This window comes from Nanorana parkeri, unplaced genomic scaffold, assembly GCF_000935625.1.
Source record: "Nanorana parkeri isolate BGI_ZX_2015 unplaced genomic scaffold, ASM93562v1 scaffold2595, whole genome shotgun sequence".
Taxonomy (NCBI): domain Eukaryota; kingdom Metazoa; phylum Chordata; class Amphibia; order Anura; family Dicroglossidae; genus Nanorana; species Nanorana parkeri.
The window spans coordinates 79222-97980 of NW_017308863.1; the positions used below are offsets into that span (position 1 = coordinate 79222).

The 18759-nt window shown below is 41.6% G+C and overlaps 1 protein-coding gene across 1 annotated transcript; it reads right to left on the bottom strand.

Annotated features, from left to right (window-relative positions):
* Nucleotides 1-275: 275 nt before the first annotated feature.
* SBSPON (somatomedin B and thrombospondin type 1 domain containing) lies at nt 276-17092 on the bottom strand. The gene is made up of 5 exons (XM_018573890.1): nt 16716-17092; nt 5885-6079; nt 3318-3408; nt 1281-1457; nt 276-598 (listed from the first exon to the last, which is right to left on the bottom strand). Exons 1-5 carry the CDS (start codon nt 16942-16944, stop codon nt 481-483), a joined length of 810 nt encoding a protein of 269 aa, XP_018429392.1. The 5' UTR covers nt 16945-17092; the 3' UTR covers nt 276-480.
* Between the last annotated feature and the right edge of the window lie 1667 nt (nt 17093-18759).

Genomic DNA, 18759 nt, shown 5'->3' on the forward strand with positions numbered 1-18759 from the left:
CTTTTATTTTCCGTCAGGGAATCCTTCTGTTTCCCCGGTCAACAGTGAATTGGCAACCTGCCAGCCTTCTAATCTGTAATGTAACACAGCAGGTATACCGGAAGCGGGGGGAGAGCATGATGCAGAGTACTGACTTGCAGAACCTCACTGGAACTCCCACTGGAGGAATTGCCCCACAATGCTTGCAGCTACGGAGGTAACTGAAGAAGAGATCACTATGTCTGGATGCACGATCAATGTGAATGTTTCCTAATTATCTAAAGTGGTTCTCATATCTGTGCCACTGCTTGTGAAAATTCCATAGCAGAAAGGATGACCAGTATTAGTATCTTGAGCATTGTGACCTATGTGCAGTATATATATATTTTTAACTGTTAGTGCTTTAACCAGTAGTGGACATTATTTGTTTGTTTTTTTATTTATAATAAAAATATTCATAAAATTGTAGATAGGGCAAAAAACTTGAACAGGTCCTCTATGCTACGTAAATATAAAGCTGTGCACCACGGGGCATGAGCACTTGTCAGCTTGTCTAATTTTTTTCCAGGAACCATGACACCTGGTATTACCCACAGCTTGCCAGTGAAGAATCTGATTTCTGAAAATAAAGGTAGAAATGTTAGTCAGCGTAGCATATGTTATTTTTTAAAGGGTAGCATATACTGTATAATAACAAAATGAGGAGAGCAGAAATGTCCTAACCATCAATTCTCTTTTTTTATTTCTAACCCTATAAAGCAAAAGAAATCTGGTAGGTGGAATCACCTGTGTGTTCCACAATCATGTTGTGAAGTTAGCAAGATATCATTATGTATGCCAGTCATCTTGTATGCTTATCAATTATTGGTGGTTCATGTACTATGTACTATGAACCACCTAGTACTATGCGGAAAAAATGGCCACTACTAAATGGTCCTATATGAGTAGGAGAGAGAAGAAGATGAGAAAAACCTGTGCTCAGTCTTCCTGAGTAGTATACAGTACATATTTTCTAGTAGATATGGTATGTTTGCACTTACAATATTCACAATTTCACACTTAGGCTCTGTAATTCTTATAATAACCACTACTACACATTGGCTAGTCAATATCCATTCAATAAAAAATAGCCAAGATTATTCATTTGAGCCCTTCAAAAAAAAAACATTTCTTCTAAAGATTTTAAGATTTTCTTTTTTAATTCATATGATTGTGTTTGAGGCTGACATGAGAGACTTACATAGTTTATATGTTTTACATAGATTATTGCTACTTCCAAGATAGGTGAAACATTGACTTACTTATTGGCATCACTGCCATCGCCATAGCATTGATGATTTCTAATATTCATTGCAGGGTGCTGGCAAGCAACACATACTGTGTACCCTTCCCGTAGGTAGAGCATCCAACGTGCATGTGGGCGGTCCTCTGTTAGACAAGCTGGAGACAAGGATTCAATCTGGAACTCCACACAATATCTGGTGTCAATAATTGGAAGATTAATATAATTAACCTTTTCAAACCATGTAAGGCACATATACACATCTTGATGTAGCTAATCATATATGCAAAGATCTTACATTAACTACAAAGGTCATGGCCCGTTGTTACACATATAACTTAGTACATTTAGGAACCATAATTTCTGTTGAAGGGCTGATCTATAAATAATGAAGCCTTCGTACAAAAATCATTATAGGGCTCCCTCACTTTCCGATGTCAACCTTAAAAATAGAACCTACCTCTCACCCATTCTAAACAATTTGATAGAGTCTAAGACCAAAGTGACTTTGTCACTGGTGACCACTCACTAGCTACAGAACTGGCATAAAACCCACTGACATTCTCCTACGGTGTCGCTTCCTCATTCACTTAACCAGTGAGATGTCATTCTATTGCTTCTCCCTCTTTAGCAATGATTCTGCATTCTTTAACTATTTAAGTCCCTCTGTGTTTATCCCCCTAAATCCCTTTGAGTCCCAGAGCATTTTTTTTTCATTTTGTTGATGTCTGAGTTGCACACATTATACCATTAGAAAATATGCATTTCCTTGTAATTTTTCCCAACGCAATGTTTACATTATTTGCTCACCCCCATTTACCACAAAAGAAAATCAACAAAATCTGCTGATTTAAATGATATCACATCAGACTGGCTTATCTAGCATAGCAGAATGGTAAAGCTTACAGTGAACATACGCATTTGCCTTCAGGAGAGCTAACATTGTGTTAGTGTACTATTAGGATGACATTAAGTTAGGTTGATGAGGGCACAAATTAGCAAGACGATGACTTTTCTACAGGTTTGCAATCCCTAAAAATGGTTGAAACCATATTCACAAAGAATGTTATAATTATGTGGACATTGTTTTATTGCGTACAATTAAAGTGCGATTTTATATCTGAATGATAATGATGAGTATGTTTCATTGGTTACCATTAAAGCTCCACCTTACCCTGAGTCTGCATTTTGTATAGATATTGGGAGCGTGGTACGCGTCCCTAGGAATATGGTCTCCCATTTATAAGTAATTTATAAAATTGTCTTCACTAACGTGAGCATTTCATGCTTGTGCAGTAAATGCAAATATCATCCATGTCATCCAACATTGTTGTTTAACAGAGATTAGTTTGGGAGGGAATATTTGTATTTACTTTTTGTGTGCATACATACAGTGTGTATGTGTGTGTGTGTATATATATATATATGTGTGATAGCTTTTGGAGGTGACCCTGTCACCTCCAACACAGAAGTTCTAGCATAGCACTGTGCTATTTCTCCTGTGACAGGAAGGCTACATTCCTGTGTAACTACACACATGGAGCAGAGTAGAGAACCGTTCTCTGCCTTGCTCCGTGCTTTGGAACCTAATTTGCCGTGGTCATGAATTCCCCACAAGAGGGGGACACCCCGAAGACTACGGCAAAAAGGAATCCAAGGTGCAGAGAGACAGGCAGCCGGGAGCAGTACACGGCCGGCCGGCCGCTGGAAATAGAGAGAGGGGAGGGGAGAGGAGAGGGGGAGCGTGATTCAGGCAGGTTAAGAATGATTTTGGGACGGCTGTACAGCCGTTTAAAATCACTTGTACAAAACGGCTCCCACACTACATTTAGCCGGGCTGCTTGTAGGAAAAAAAACTACTTGCCCGGCGCCCGAAACTGCCTGTCCAGGGCGTCGGGGGAGCCTTTGCTAGCCAAGTGTCAGCCGAGGTCTGATCTAACCTTTCTGTGCGTTCATAACACCAGGTGCCTAAAGGCTTCTAGGCTGGCCCTGCATCTACATCAGCAATCCTACTTGAAACTCTGTAATATTTCACAATATTTGACTAAATAAATACCCAGGATCTTCTGTATGGGAAGCCCAGTCTGGAGACAATGCACGCTTCCTTCTGGCTTTGTTGTACTCAAAAGCAGTGATAAAAGCAGGCACTGGAAAGAAAATAACATGTATAAATATATGATTCAACACAAACTTCTCGGTTCATCACTCATAACCATTTTGTACTTTGACAGTGCCACCCAGAATCAAATAAGACGACATCTACCACCTAATTATGGAAGTCAATAGAAAAGCGTGTCACAGACTTTGTTCTGATAAGGTGAAAATTATTTTAAGTCAGAGGACTGCAGAGCTGAAATCACAAGATGTCAGGAAACTTTTGTGTGAAACTACCATTGTGTCTTACTGTAAAATCACTCGTTTTTGGCATCTGCTTTGCGGCATATGTCTTAAAGTGTTCCACATTTGCAGTCAATAGTGAGAAAAACTCTCTATGTTTGTTATGTGTTCCCATTCACACAACCCAAAAATTATTATTTTTTAAATATTTATTTTAGATGTTTTGTTGCAGCATGCAACGTGGCTGATTCCAGGTTTTTCTGAGCTCCTTTACAATGACCTGTCCTTATAATAACTTAGGACTGAAATTTGAGGATTATGTTAACTTTACTAACATTTGAATGCAGAAGCCAGGGTTGTAATCCTTTAACCCCTCACAGCCCTTCCTAACAGCACAAAGAAGGAGAAGAAAGTAGACATTTTACCCCTTAGGACGCCAAGAAACCATAATCAAGTAAAAGCAAATTTAAAAAATGTTTAAATTTATTTAGCTTATGCTATGTGAATAGGAACATGTAACAAATATAAAAAAGGTGTTACCCCAATTTGACTGCGAAAGGAGAAATACACTTTAATGCAAATTTCTGCAACTCGGGTAACAAAATAGTGGGACCAAAACATCACATTCATAAAATACAGATATTTTTTCTTGTCTAACAAATAGAGTGTAATACAGCCCATACGCATTTTTTATTTTTAAAGCAATGCCAGGCTATTTTAAGCTATTTTACTCACTTTCAGCCGGCTTTCAAAAGCAAAATTGGCCAAACAGATTACGACAGCTTGCCGCCAAAAATGTCAATTATTTCACAGTTTCAGTACAAGCTGCTTGTGGTGGCTAGCATTGTTCTGACAGAAAGTCTTTGAAATGACATCTAAGCACTGCAGATAATCTGTTAAAGCAACGGGTAAGAAGGCCTGGTTGATCCCCATCAAAGCTTATATAAAAGAAAAGTATATGCCCATGTAGACTGATGAAAATACTGTAAAAACGTAGGTTTACTGACAATATCATGGTCAGAAAAGTCATGTGTCATTTTCCTGCCTTCTACTAGCAAACCTGAGCAATAAGCTTAACAGCAAAGGTACAGGAAGGTCAAATCTTTCAGTTCTCGCACAGGCATGGATACTTTGATTTCTTTTATTTTTTTGTTAGAAATATGTTTGTTGAATTTTTAAGGTACAATTAAAGTATAAAACAATACAATCTGTACAACATCCTGGAATCAACCAGAAATAGGGGGCTTACTATCGCAGCTGGCTCACATGCTAGAGACTGGACCTAAGATAATATAAGCAGTATGTAGAAGGGTGGTCTGTGGGCAGGTTAAGAGCTGCCTCGCATCTATAAAGGATCAAATTGGAAGTCAGTCACAAAGGACCTAACAGAAGCAAATATTAAAGGTCAGAGTCTACGGCAGAAGTGTTCAATCCAAACATCCCACACCTTACTGAATTTAGCAGCACAGCCTCTATGATAGTAAGTATCCTGATACAGAGACAAATTTTCATTCACCAATTTCTTCCAAAACTGTCTCGTGGGAAGAGTAGGTTTCTTCCAAGACATCACTATTGCTTTACAGGCATAGAAATGGATAGTTTTATTTACATAATTCCTCCATACTATTTATTTTTTTGCATAATTTAATCTCTGTAACTTTGTATACAGGTTTGGCGGTCCTTATTCTATATCTGAAAATCTCATTTGAAATGCACTCAAATTTGTGGAATTCATATAGTCTCTAATAACTGTACAGCATACTTATTTCTTAAAGGAGAATTATGGGGTCAGTGCTTTTCCACATTGTTCTCCCCAGGGTCACGGGAGGACACAAACTAGCGTCCTCCCGTAACCCAAAGCTCAGTAGCTCGCGGTATACTGAGACCGCCGCAGCCGGGACGGATCCCGACATTTCTGTCGAGATCAACCCAGCTGTGTGATTGACAGCTGGCTCTGCCTATCTAGAGGCAGAGCCTGCTGTACCAGCCCCCTCCCCTGTCCGTTCCGCCAGTCAGCGCTGGAGGATCAGACAGGGGAGGGGGGAATCCCTGCAGGGAGCCGTGAGTGACAGTCACGGCTCTCTGCAGGGACAGGATCGAGAAGTGAGCGAGCGACAGTATGTGCTCGCTCACTTCCCAATCTATTGAACCGACGCGTGACAGTTTAATTGTCACAAGTCGGCTCGAACTTTGAGGCTGAGTGATTTTCCCTCACCTCATAGTTCTCCTTTAATTCTGAGTCTCTACAGTACTGTTTTTATAATATTGTATTAGATTCTATTGTACCATGTAAATGTCCACACTCAATGCCTTGATTTGTGAGATATTCCAGACATCCAGCCTTTTCTTCCAGATGTGGGCAGGGCTCTCCACCATTTTCTGGCTCCTGTAGCACTTCACGTCTGCGCACTCTGAAAGTTGGGGTACACTGATTTGCACAGCCACTCCAATGGCTCCATTCACCAACAATGCATGCAATAGCTATTAAGAAAGCACAAATATTACATCAATGCTGTAAATTGTATTCTCATTCAAAAAAGTACGAAACTTTACTATACCAGGTATCGTTTTAATGTTTGTTTTTTTGTTTTTGCATTTGGTAAATACATCTACCATTGTATACTGACCAGGAAAGTTTAGAATTTAATTGTGGTTTATTTTGTTTGTTTGGTGCATTGTGTGAGTGCACATGAAAAATCCTTTAACTGCATGTTGCTATGTCTGGGCTTTTTATGTGCATGCACCAGTGGGAATATTGGGGTGCCTACCAGGTAAGTTCAGTTATTGACACCTAAATATATCAAGAGAAATAAAAGATGATGTAAGGCAGTGTGCAAGAAAGGCCTTGGACAGTCCCCCATAGGATTGACTAGAGAAACAGAAAATAGAGTGATCTGTCATACTGCAGTTGGATGGTATACAGTCCACCACTGTGTACCATGTAGTGGTACCACTGGCCCCAGTATCAGGTGTCCCATGTTCAGCAAGATCAGTTATATGCTCAACAATACTCTACTCTCTGTCAATGCTTCTTAATTTTGTTTACTATGAAAGTTAATTGTGATAATGCGTAAGATCACTGCTCTCTCTTTGTTGTCTGTATTTGATTTTCCTTACAACCGCAGGTAAAGCCACACTGCCATGTTAGTGGGCCTCTACAAAGTGTGGTCTCTAACTATGCGAGCTTCCATCTTGGGGCATATACTATATGTATTAATGAATAAATTGAGAGCAGACATGCTTTGGAGGTAGCACAAAAGTATGTAAAAGCATAAAATAATTCTCTATAAAAGATGCCTCACAATCTAAACAAGGAGCTGCTCACGTGAATGTGTTGCTGGTTTCTACTTACAAAAAGTTACTGGGGTTTAAAAACGCTAAGAAAAAAAATAATTTAAAACAAAAACCATTACAGTTTTACCTTAGTGTCTATAAAAGAATTCCTGCAGTATAGGCAAGCTCACCTTAATTTGCTATTGCATGTGCCGGGCGATTGGAATTCCACACCCCTGCGGCCAGTATCAGCTGTGCCGCCTCTCTACTCCCTGGTGCCCCGAAGCCAGGCCTCGGTGGCCTTGTGGTGAATCGGGCCCTGGAAGGATTCCTGTAAAACTCAGGGAAGCTCTCCCTGACCCCATACATTTTTACATGCACTGCCATTATAGTTTCGGATTGATGGAGTTAGGAACTTGTACTTCTGTGACAACCATATCTACGCTTGTGGAAAGGCAGTTTAAGAAACCAGGTAGCCAGCAACTAAAGGAATTTGCAGAGCAGCAAGGCCTGGTACATAGAATTAGCTGGGCCAAGCACAGTGGGAACAGACTTATTATGTCTACTATTTGTAGGAGCATAACTCCATTTTAACATCCTTGCTAGGTCAGTTATAGATATGGCAATTAAGTTTTTTCAAATCTTTGCTTCTTGCTGTTCTTTTTAAACAGGCACATGGATTCCAATCACTTCCTACTTCCTAACTGCTAAGTGAGAGGGTCTGCCTGCTATAGTCACAAACTGTCTCAATGTGGAGACGCAGTGAGCCAATCACAGAAGCATGGAATGCCATTTGTGGGGGAGTTCCATATGCAAAGAGAATTCACAAAAGGCCTTAGTGTTACAGTTAGCAGGTTACAAGGAAGCAAAAAAATTATGTATTTTAAAAGCACTGTGAAGCAATAGTACAGTATCCTATCATTCATATCATTGTTTAGGATAAATGGAATTCCCTTTTAAGGAACTATTTTCATATTTTAACAATAACAAGCAACTACAACATGAATAATAAAGTATATTTCTGTATTCTTTCAAAGTGTGAGAAATGCACATAGTGTGGATTTCATAAATACATAATTCCAAAGTTCAGTCATCAGCTGGTCTCTTATTACATTGGGTATTATTCAGGATGCTAAAAACTTTTACAAGATACAATCTACAGTCAAGCGCCTTTGTTGCTGGCACCCTTTTTTCTGCCGCCACCTTATTTTGACTGCTTTACAATTGTGGATTTAGAACAGAGCAAATTCTTCTCATCTCGTCAGGCTGAAATTCCTCTAACGGCTTCCAATCAAACTTTATCTAATCCTTTGCCAAGATTTTCTGTTTGTCATTTTCTAGCTCTGTCAAAACAGTAGACAGTTGTGTAATGCTGTGCTGTTGTTAGATATGTGGGAGATAAATAGTCTTTCCTTGTGTTCTTGTGTACCATGACATATCTAAGCAGCTTTGTGGTTTCCACTCCAGTCAAACGGAGAAAGTTACATTACATTAAAGTGACAATAATCCTACAGGCATAGGTCTGACAGTCTTTTCTTTTCTGTGAATTGAAATTCAGTAAAATATATTCACAACAGGCTGCAAGGAGATCCCATGGTTTAGAAGCAAGTTAGCATCTCCATCTCAGTCCTAAACTTAAACATTCAGAGCTTCAAAGTCCTTCCACTGCAGGGGCATACAGTATGAGCTTCCTTTTTTACTTCAGATAAGTAGTGGTTCACCTGAGCTGTGAATTGGCATGATTCTTTTCCTTTACTGACCTCCCATTCCCTGACACCCATTCCCTGCTAGAAAGATCTGCAGTAAAATCTGGATACTACTGGAGAGCACTTTTCTGTCCAGTGCTTTACCCTACAATCTTCCCATAGGGTTACACAGGAGACTCACTGGCAGAAGCACATGACTATGAGCCTGATTCAGATGTCTTATACCAGCTCCCACTGCATATTTGTAAGTAGGAGGACCTGTCATCCCCTTACCAGCAAAACATACATTATAGACTACTACAAAAAATCTTGCATTTCAGTACAGGGATTTCCTACTCTCCCTATTCAATCTCTACTCTCCATCTCCATTTAAAAATAATAGTTCTCTAGAACAGATCCAACAATGCACTAGTCAGATTAATAATGTTAAATGAATGGGATTTTTTTAAATAAGTTCATGGTGGTGGGAGACCTGGGCCCGTATACTTCAGAAAATTATTGTAATTTGAATGTAGAAATGCTTATTTTAATAATTAAGCAGACTGCTGTAGTTCAGGTTCTCATTAGTAAACAGAGTGACAGATTTATATGTATTTATAAATGATCATGTCATAATTGGCTATACAGTGTTTCATGGTTCTCCAAGATATCACTAAGAGGATGTTGAGTCCCACCAGCTTGACTGCTTAGTGTTTCTGCAAAACATCTGAAAATATTGGTGACTATGCACAGATAAGCAATTCTGTTCTCACCGGTTGTAGGGGAACTATCATTGCAGCATGTCTTACCCATCTTCAACTAACAAGCCACTCAGAAGAAGTGATTTAAGCTTTGGCTCCATCACCACTGCAGTCTGAATGCAAAGATATGAATTCCTTGTGGAGCAAGTCTGCACAGCACACTATTGACTAACAACAAGCTTCAGACTTGTCCATGGACTTTCTAAAAGTCCTGTTCGTATAGAAATGTATGATTTTCTAGGTTTCTTGTTGTCCAGAATGCTTCAAACTGGGAATCTGCCAGCTCCGGCCTTTGTCAGAGGGTCTAGGAGCTCTTTTATGATGCTCAGTATCATTCACCTTGGCTACTGGAAAGGCTTTCTGAAGCATTTATACGTAGGCACGCACTTGGAAATATATTTTCAGATGGGGCAAATAAATTGATTCTGAAATACTAACTGTGAAAATAATAAAGAGTGTTGTAGATACTCATCAAAAATCTGTCTCAAAGTGGTGCAATTTGCTACAGATTCATGTATGTGCCGGTAAAGTGTATATGAATCTGTTGCAAATTCAGAAGAATCAGAATAAATTTTTTCGCAGAGTTGTCTCAAAGGTGCAGCACAATTTGAACTAACATGGAAAAGGTCTTATTTACCTTCACTGCTCTTCTTAACATTACATTTAGATTTCTTTATAAATATGCTGCAGCCAATCCAACACAATTTAAAACTGTTGCACATAAGAACTACCTGAATTTGTCAGGAAGCATCGGAACCCATCAATATAAATATTGCATGGCTGGAACTAGGCTTGATTTAGCCCTTTCTAATATGACCATATCACCAGAAAAGTTTCATCTTCTATATTGAATTGCAGTCTGAATGTCTACATTAAATTACTCTACTGGTGCTCCTCTGCCAGTATTACTGTTTTTATGCTTCGTGATCCATAACATGTAACAAAGCACAGAGTATGCTTAAGAACCAGGATGCCCAGGGCTCTGTGTAAAAAATATGCCCAAACATGGTACAGAGGCATATTAAAAAAAACATTCCCAATAACTTTCCTCTAAGTAAGTAGAGCCTTAGTTTATGGCTTTAAATTTATTGAGGCCCCAAGTAGTTCAATTGGGCTTTGCAGTTTAACATTGCAGGATATTTCTTTCCATGGCATTAAATCATGGTTATGTTTTTTCAGATCCAGTATTCACATTAATACAATTATTTGATAAATAGTTTTACATTCATGGGTGTGTTCCCTGACAAAAATGATGTATGGAATTTATGAAGACAAATCTGTTTTGCTTTTGAGTTAAAAGCTGAACTCCAGGCAAACATCTGCATATACAGCTGAACCACTTACAGTATATGGGAGCTGTTTTACCTGCCAAATGATTTCTAATTCTTGCTTGCCATCTTTAAACTGCAGTGACATTTGTTGGCCAAAAACTTCCAGCCTGCATGCCATAGCTGACACATGGGGGTTGATTTACTAACCTTATAAACACGCCATGAACAAGTATACACCTCCGTAGTGTGTTCCCTCCCAGTATGATCTATTGGTGGAATCTAGACACCTTTGTAGTGTGTACACACCCAGCAAGTGTGTTGTGCAAAGCCCTGCATGAATTGCAAGGTGATGTTGTGTAAATTAGCTCTACGTTGTGTTGCTTGCATTGATGAATGCAGGAATGTAAATGCATGAGCTAACCATTTTTGTCTAAACTGTGAAGCAGCATTATATATGCATCATGTGCATGATTTTTCCATATATGGCATTAGTGGAAATATGCTTTTAGAGACTTGCATGCCGCTATTAGAGCGGCGTGTAGCCTATGGCGCATGCTACATGATGCGCACGTACGTAAATACATAAAAACGCGCCAAAAACGGCGTGAAAATGTGACACGTTGCTCGGGTTTGGTTGATAAATACGTTTTGCTGTGTAAAAATGCACATGCACCTGGTGCGTGCGTGTGTTTAGGTTAGTAAATCACCCCCATGGTGTGGGAACCACTCTGATTGACTCTGGATCGGTGGCAGCCTGGTCTGACAGCTTGGAGTCATAGTGTTGGCTTTTAGCTGTCAATAGGGGGACGCAGAGATTAGTAGGTAATAGCAAATTGGTTTGGTATTCTTCAGTGCAAAGGTTCAAAATGGCTGCTCCCGGTGCAGGTTGAGGTGAGTACATAGAACAAAGAGTTTGTTGTTTTGATCTGCCCTGATCAAGGAAGGAGATTAAAGGCTCACTTTAAGTGATAGGTGAAGTGTTAGGGTTATACTGATGGTTAAAATAGAAGGGTCAATTAATGGGAAGGAAAATCTTTCAACAGCACTACCCTTTGTTGAAGAGCTCAGGGTGCTGCTATTATTTGACCCTTTTTGTAAGCCAGCATGTGCCCTACTATCTGGCATAGCTATCTGTCCTACCACCAACCCTCACATCACTACTGTGTCCTGTACTGATGTAGGGTCAGGATTAGCTTTTTGGGGGAACAAGAGTTAAGGCATTATTTTATGCTGGATTCACCCTATTGCATCGAGGTAACGGATGCATCAAGCACATTATACATGTTAGAATAGCATCGCAATTAATTCTGAATGGCACCCAATGCACCATCCCAACATACCTGTACGTACCCAGCACATGGTGGTGCATTGCTTTGGATTGCTTTTTTGTGTGCATTCTGGGGCATTAGGTCATGCATCGTACATTAATGCATGTGTGTTAAATGCAATGCACCAGAACATGTTTTTTAATGTTAGATACACTTGGCAACATAAGATAATTTAAAAGAGAAGTGTTGGGAGAGTAAAAATATAATCTTCCCAATGCTTACAGCTGGTGGGTGACACTGCAAGTATAACATGCTGGCTCTATAGTTCAAGAGCTACATGTCAATAAGTCACACCTCCCTGTCATCCCCCCCCCCCTCTCTGTTCCTACAGCGCTTATTGGAGGCACAGACAGGGAAGGGGTTGGGCACATCTGGCTCTAGAGAGGCAGAGCCAGCTGTCAATCAGGCAGGATACCGACAGCATTGTCAGATCTTTCCCGGCTGCACTGTGGTTCTGCGCTGTCAGCATGAAGTGGGCAGTAGCTAGATACTGACTTTGGGTCACAGGAGGACATTAGTAAATGTCTTCCTGTGACCCAAAAGCGGACTTAAGCCAAAGAAAGGTTTGGCTATAGTTCTCTTTTAAATGAGCTGCAGGTTTCACCCATGCTCTAGGCATTGAGAGCTCTGCAAAAAAAAAAAAGCTAGCATCTAGACAAGGGGTTGTCTATAAGGTCGATCGCGATCTACCAGTCAATCGCATAGCGATCACTGGTAGATCGCGATGTCCCGTCTTCTCTGGATCCCCCATCTCTTCCCCATTTGTATGCAGCGGGGATCCGAGGAAAAGTGAAGCTGCAGTCGGCGGCGGGGGACGGAGCCGCTATCACAGCAGCACGCCGAGCGTTGAGCCTGACAGCCGGCGGCTCTCTCCCCCCCGGCGGCTGAAGTGCTTCTTTCTGCCTCTGCCCGGGAGAGCAGGGGGGGATCCAGAGGAGAAGTTGCAGCCCAACTCTGTGCGTGGCCAAGCGGCAGAGAATCGGTACATATCAATGATATGTGCCAATCCTCTGTGCAGGACAAACACTGCAGCGATCCGCTGATCACTCCAGTGTTTGTAAATAACTGTTGACACATAGTACTATGTGTCCCCAGTTCTGGATGAACACGATGTGATTTACATCACTTCCTGTTCATTCATGAGTTTCTCAGTGGGGAGAAGCACTCCGTACAGAGGCTCCTCCCCATTCAGAAACTGGTGATAGTAAATATTTTCTGAATGAATGGTAAGCCTCTGTGCTTTCCATTCATTTAGAACAGAGGCTGCAGAAAAAGAGATTGAGGACTCTGTGTCCTCAATTTATTTTTCTATTTTAAAAGGGAAATATCAAGGGGCTGTTTAGACCCCTGATATTTCCCCGAAGCGCCAACCCCTCTCCCCCAACAGTAAAAAAAAATATTAAAATGAAATAAGAAATAATAAAATAAAATAGTAAAAAATAAAAGAAAAAAATCCTGGAAGCAGGGCGGTGAGTGACGTCACCCTTCGGTTGGGGGGCACTTTTTTTTTTCTCGCCACATGTGCAAAAGGAGCTGGCTACTGCTATGCTCCCGCGGTGCTCGTGCGGCTGCCGACTGAATGTGTCAGACACCGCAGACGGAAAGGGGCGGGACACCTCTCCCCGTGTGCAACATTGGCCACACGAGCACCGCGGGAGGATAGGACGTCGTCGCCTCTAGAATGCAAGCCGGCCGACTCCCAGCGTTCAGGGCGGGAGGGGGCATAGAGTTGCGTGCAGCCATGTCCCCCGCCCACAGTTTGATTGCCCGCACCCGGAACGCAGGCACATTAGTGCCTGCATTCCGGTCCAGTGTGATCTGCAAAAATAGTGCTTGCACCGCCACGTCCCCTCCAGCCCCTGAACGCAAGTGTTTTTTCATTGGTAGATCTCATTGAGCTCGTCATTTGAAAAGTAGATCTCCAGACGAAAAACTGTGGGCGCCCCTGATCTAGACTAACACTCCTGAGATCATATGAGTAATATGATCATATGAGTTTCTCCAGCCATGGTATACACTGTATCTTAAACCTACCATTTAGGAGTTAAGGGTTTGGTTTGACAGCAAAGAAGATGATTTTACTTTAACAATAAGCCCACTTTTGACATGGGGAAGGGTAAAGAACAAGAAAGCCAGTTAGAGATAATCACCCAGCTGATGTGCATCTATGCAGGAGACTCTTGGTACATCTGGATGATGATAGTCTATTGAAGCTATGCATGGGTCAGGGGGAATGGAAGCGATATTTGTATATTGTATATAAAATATAGATGAATATATCTGACCAGACGCTGCCACCTTCCTGTGCCCTACAGGTCAAGTTTAGCTACAGCCCAGTAAACTGTCACTTGCCCACAATCCTTTACCTATGCAGTGTTTTATTGCTTCTGTGTCGCTGTGCGCAAGATTTTCTCTCTTTCCTGTCACTTGCACAGAAAGATAAAGAACTATTTTTAACAGTGATACAGGCAGCACTAAAAACTTGACACCCCCAACCCCTCATCAACATGCTAATAAAAATGTTAAATAAAAGCCTTTATTTTTTCATTACATACATTATTTAGACCCAGTAGCATCATCATTGGCTTTCTGTGCTCCTCTATGCAACACAGGCAAACATGGCTGGTGGGAGGGGCTGGAAGGGAGCTGTACATATATTCCTGAATTCCAGTGGGCTGACTCTTGGGAGGAGCTATGCAAATATCAAAATGATGGGTGGGTGTCATTCTGGAGGAGTGGGCATTCCTGGTCAGGCTGCATTTGCATGCAGAGCACCCTAGATAATGCCCATATATAATGCCGAGCCTTCTTTACTGAAAGAACTAAAATCCAATTAATAAAAGGGGCAGGGACAGTCAGGCTGGGGAGCAAAGTGCTAAATGATGCTGAATGCCCTCCAGTCAGGAAATGAGGTGTGCTCTATCTGATTTAATGAAGCTTCTAATGCACACTGTCAGAAGCTTACAGACATTTTAGTACAGGAGAGGAGCCTGCACAGCTGTGAAAGAGTGATGGTTGGGCTGGAGTTCAACTTTAACAGAGCTAGACCTGCTTAGTGGTGAAACTACCAAAATAGCTGGGGTAGTGGCCCCCAGGGGGACTGGATGTCAGAATGAACAGCTAAACCCACCTCACCCAATTCCCAAGTGGGGAGTCTGTTAAAGATCCGTGATCACCATGAGAAGCTTCTGCCTGCTTTTACAGCTGTTAAGTTTTAGATGATTACTTTTCCCCCGCATTCCCTTTAATTAATACATAAGGCCGGCATCTCCTTCCATGTGTTATTTACAGCAAGTGTTTTCTTCTCTGCTATTGTGTCTATGGAAGAAAGTAACGAAGAAATGTGCAATCAAGAGTCGGGATCAATTAGTCATTTCCGAAAATACAAAGCCGAGCCTGATCCACCCAGATGAAGCTATTAGAAGGAATGTCTGATTGTTTCCTATCTTCCTGTATTGCTTCTCATGTCATAGTACAGCCCACACAAATATAATAAACATCAAGAGGTACACACTTTCACTTCAGGCAGCCTGGGGCTCTGGAGGAGGCAATGCTGGGACTTGTAGTCCTACAGCCGCTGTAACTCAAAAGCTGTATGTGATATGATGGTGGCCCTGGATATGTACCCAGTCTTCAAATTTTGTCTATATAAAGGTCATTATTATCAATGTTATTACTCGGTAATCAATGTAACTTTTATTTAAATATGGCGCCCGGAGGTCTGCAGGCCACTCTGGGCCTGGACAATGCAGAAATCTAATCAAATAGATACCGACCTTAAAGCACCACTCCAGGAAAACATGTTCTTAACCCTAACAGTGGGGCTATCCCTGCATTGCAAAGGTTAAGTGCTCGTTTTTATCTAGTTGCTAAAAAAAGTTATACTTACCCGAACTGCCAATCCAGTTGCTACTCCGGTCCCTGAAGCGTGTCCTCTCCTTCTCTGCAGCGATGGTATGTCCCTCGGCGTCTTCACGTCCTATACATTGTATATAGAACGTGATGACTCAAAAAACCTTAGACCACTGCAGCGGAGGAGGAGAAAGGCTGGAAGTACTGGTCTAAGAGCATGCTGGCTCCGAGGTAAGGTGAGTATCAGTGGCATCACAAGGGGGGTGCGGGCGGTGCGTCCCACACCCGGGTGACACCATTGGACGGGTGACACCAAAATGACTGCAGTCACCCCCTCTAAAAAGTCGGGCACTCGGTCATGAACCAAGAGCCGGACAGTGTCAGGATATACCTCATACCTCAGGGGTGAACATCCTCTCCTCTCTCTGTCAGCGTTCGTCACTAAGATGGCCGCCAACAGGCTTTAATTAGATTACCGCGCAATGACGTCATCGCGCACGAGCGTGGTGACATCACGTGCATGCCCGATGACGTCGTGGCTGGGTGTCACCCAGTACCCGCACCCGGTGTCACCCCACCTCAGGACGCCTCTGATGAGTATAACTTTTTTTAGGCACCTAGACAAAAACGAGCACTTAACCCTTGCAGTGCGGGGGGTAGGGTTAAGAACATTGTTGCTCAGAATTCTGTTTTAATTTATGATACTGTTACTTTATTCAATAAGCAGACTGCTTTAGCCCAAGTTCTTGGATTCCCTTTAACATACACATATATAAAAATAACACGTCATAATTGTGTATATAATGCTCCATGGTATTTGCCTTCTTTAGGGGAATTACCATTTCAGCCTATCTTTTCAATGTTTGGTTAGCATGCCTTGCTAAGCATTTCTATTTATGTTTTATTAACGAGAACAGTGTAATGATACTTTTAGAAATTCTCCTTACCTGGGCATGCTTGCAGATAGTCATAACAGCAATCCATGGCAGACTGGCACAGCTGGTCACAGTAACACGTCCCATGGGTCCGGTCCATCCTCCAGCCCTGGCTGACACATGTCAAATCTCTACCTTTACAGCACTTTCTAGCCTCCAAACACCCAGCTTCAACCAAGCCAGGGAGTCCCAAGAGACCCACCACAAACATCCAGACACTTCTGCTGGTGCCCAGATCCATCACTGCACCACCACTCACAGTCCAGATCAGGCTGATACAGGTCTTCCCTTACTAACCTGCCTGTGCTGACATCTCTGCCTAGCTTACTTCTCTCCAAAAGGTTCCTGCTGATTTCATCCACTAGCAACTGTCATAAAAATTGAAACCTTAAAGTAAGGAATCAATCAAGTTCTCAGAGTAGAGCTTTGAGTTGTCCCTGGCTTCCAAACCTCAGGAGTAGATTGCATAGGAGTCAGCAGTTCCAGTAAATTAATATAAAGGGATGTAGAGAGTGCTGAACACAGGTGATGCGGCTTCCCCATACAGTGACAGCGAGCAGCAGAGAGCGAGCAGAGTCCACAGCTGTCCCCTCCCACACTTCACACAGGCTGTAGGAATGTCAGTGTTTGGCTGTTTCCCAGTACTGAGGGGATGGTGTTGTGTGTGCAGCAATGGGATGAGCGCAAACACACTGTGCATTCTACACACTAAGCAGCCCACATACCATCTCTGTATATGAACTTCTCCCTTACATCAGAATCATTCACCACCAGCCAGTCCTAAGTATATTTACATTTCTTTATGTGTTCTATCATGTCTTCCATATTTACTGTATGATGATCTTTTTTTCTGATGACAGCAACACTGCCTAAAAAAGGAAGAGCAAACTTTGGCCCACAAATGGTTTCTTAAAAAGCAGGTAAAGCCCCCCAAAAATAAAAAAACAAGGAGCTAGATTTTATTTTTGCAAAAGTATTTTTTTGCTAAAATATTACTTTCCTGAGCAGGACCTGAAAAAATTCTCCAACTCCTTCTTTGGTATTTTTCTGCACTTACTTCACTCCTGCCCGACTGTTCAAAATGGGTAAGCGAGGCACCCCTATCTGCCACAAATGTCAGATGGCAGACACAGATTTTCTTCATATGGTCTGGGAATGTCCCAAAATTAGACCTTTTTTTGGTTACCAAATGTATTTCCCACAACTTTACTTTTCCTAATATATGCAACCTAACGTGGAATCTTTTGGGCATTTTCTGTAACTTTCCAGCTACTGTTGCTACTGTTGGTTTTAGACAACAGTGTCCGATAGTCCCTGGTAAATAAAGTATTGCCCGTTATAGACTAACCTATGAGGGCAGAGGATGCCCTACTAAATTTGATCAAATCTTGGTGAATGGATTTCTTGTCCTGTGAAACGCAGGCCCAATTCACCTGATGTTTTCGCCTACGACAACATGACCCCAGGATCTATATCCACATCTATACTGTGCCATATTAATGGACCTGAAATGACACTCACAAATATTGGCTGAAGTGACTTTCTTTTAACATTAGCCTAGATATATAAACAAGTTTTACAACCGCACAGAACCATTGTTTACTGCCTATGCTACATGTTCATGTCTGCTTATCCCAGACTCTTGAATGGGGATTAGCTTGAGCTTGATGCGAACCCAATTCACCTGAGTTCACCCAAGCCAACTCAAAACTGTGACCGATACCTCCCTCCCGGGGCAATCAGTGGTGGCAGGGGCATTTCCCACCCCTTTGTGAAGTGTAGCAAGTCAATGCACTTGCACATTATGTTGAAAACTCACCCACCCATTGCAGAATTGAATTCTGTTTTAACCTTACTCATTCTTACTATATAACAGAAAGATTTAATATATTCTGTATAATGCCAAACATTTGTTTCCAGTATTGGGTAGAGTAAGAAAGGATTATAACTTGTACTCTGTCAAATATTTATTGTTGTGTCCCCACTAGGTAGATTCACCCTTCCTGTTTGTCCTTGTGACCATTATCACCAATACAGAAAGTCCAAAATGCTGTCA

Coding starts and splice junctions, on each gene's coding strand:
- SBSPON (XM_018573890.1), bottom strand. CDS start 16,944: ATGGATCTGGGCACCAGCAGAAGTGTCTGGATGTTTGTGGTGGGTCTC. Junction 1,458..3,317: donor TCCCATACAGAAGATCCTGG/GTATTTATTTAG, acceptor TATTGACACCAG/ATATTGTGTGGAGTTCCAGA. Junction 599..1,280: donor GATGGCAGTGATGCCAATAA/GTAAGTCAATGT, acceptor CTTTATTTTCAG/AAATCAGATTCTTCACTGGC.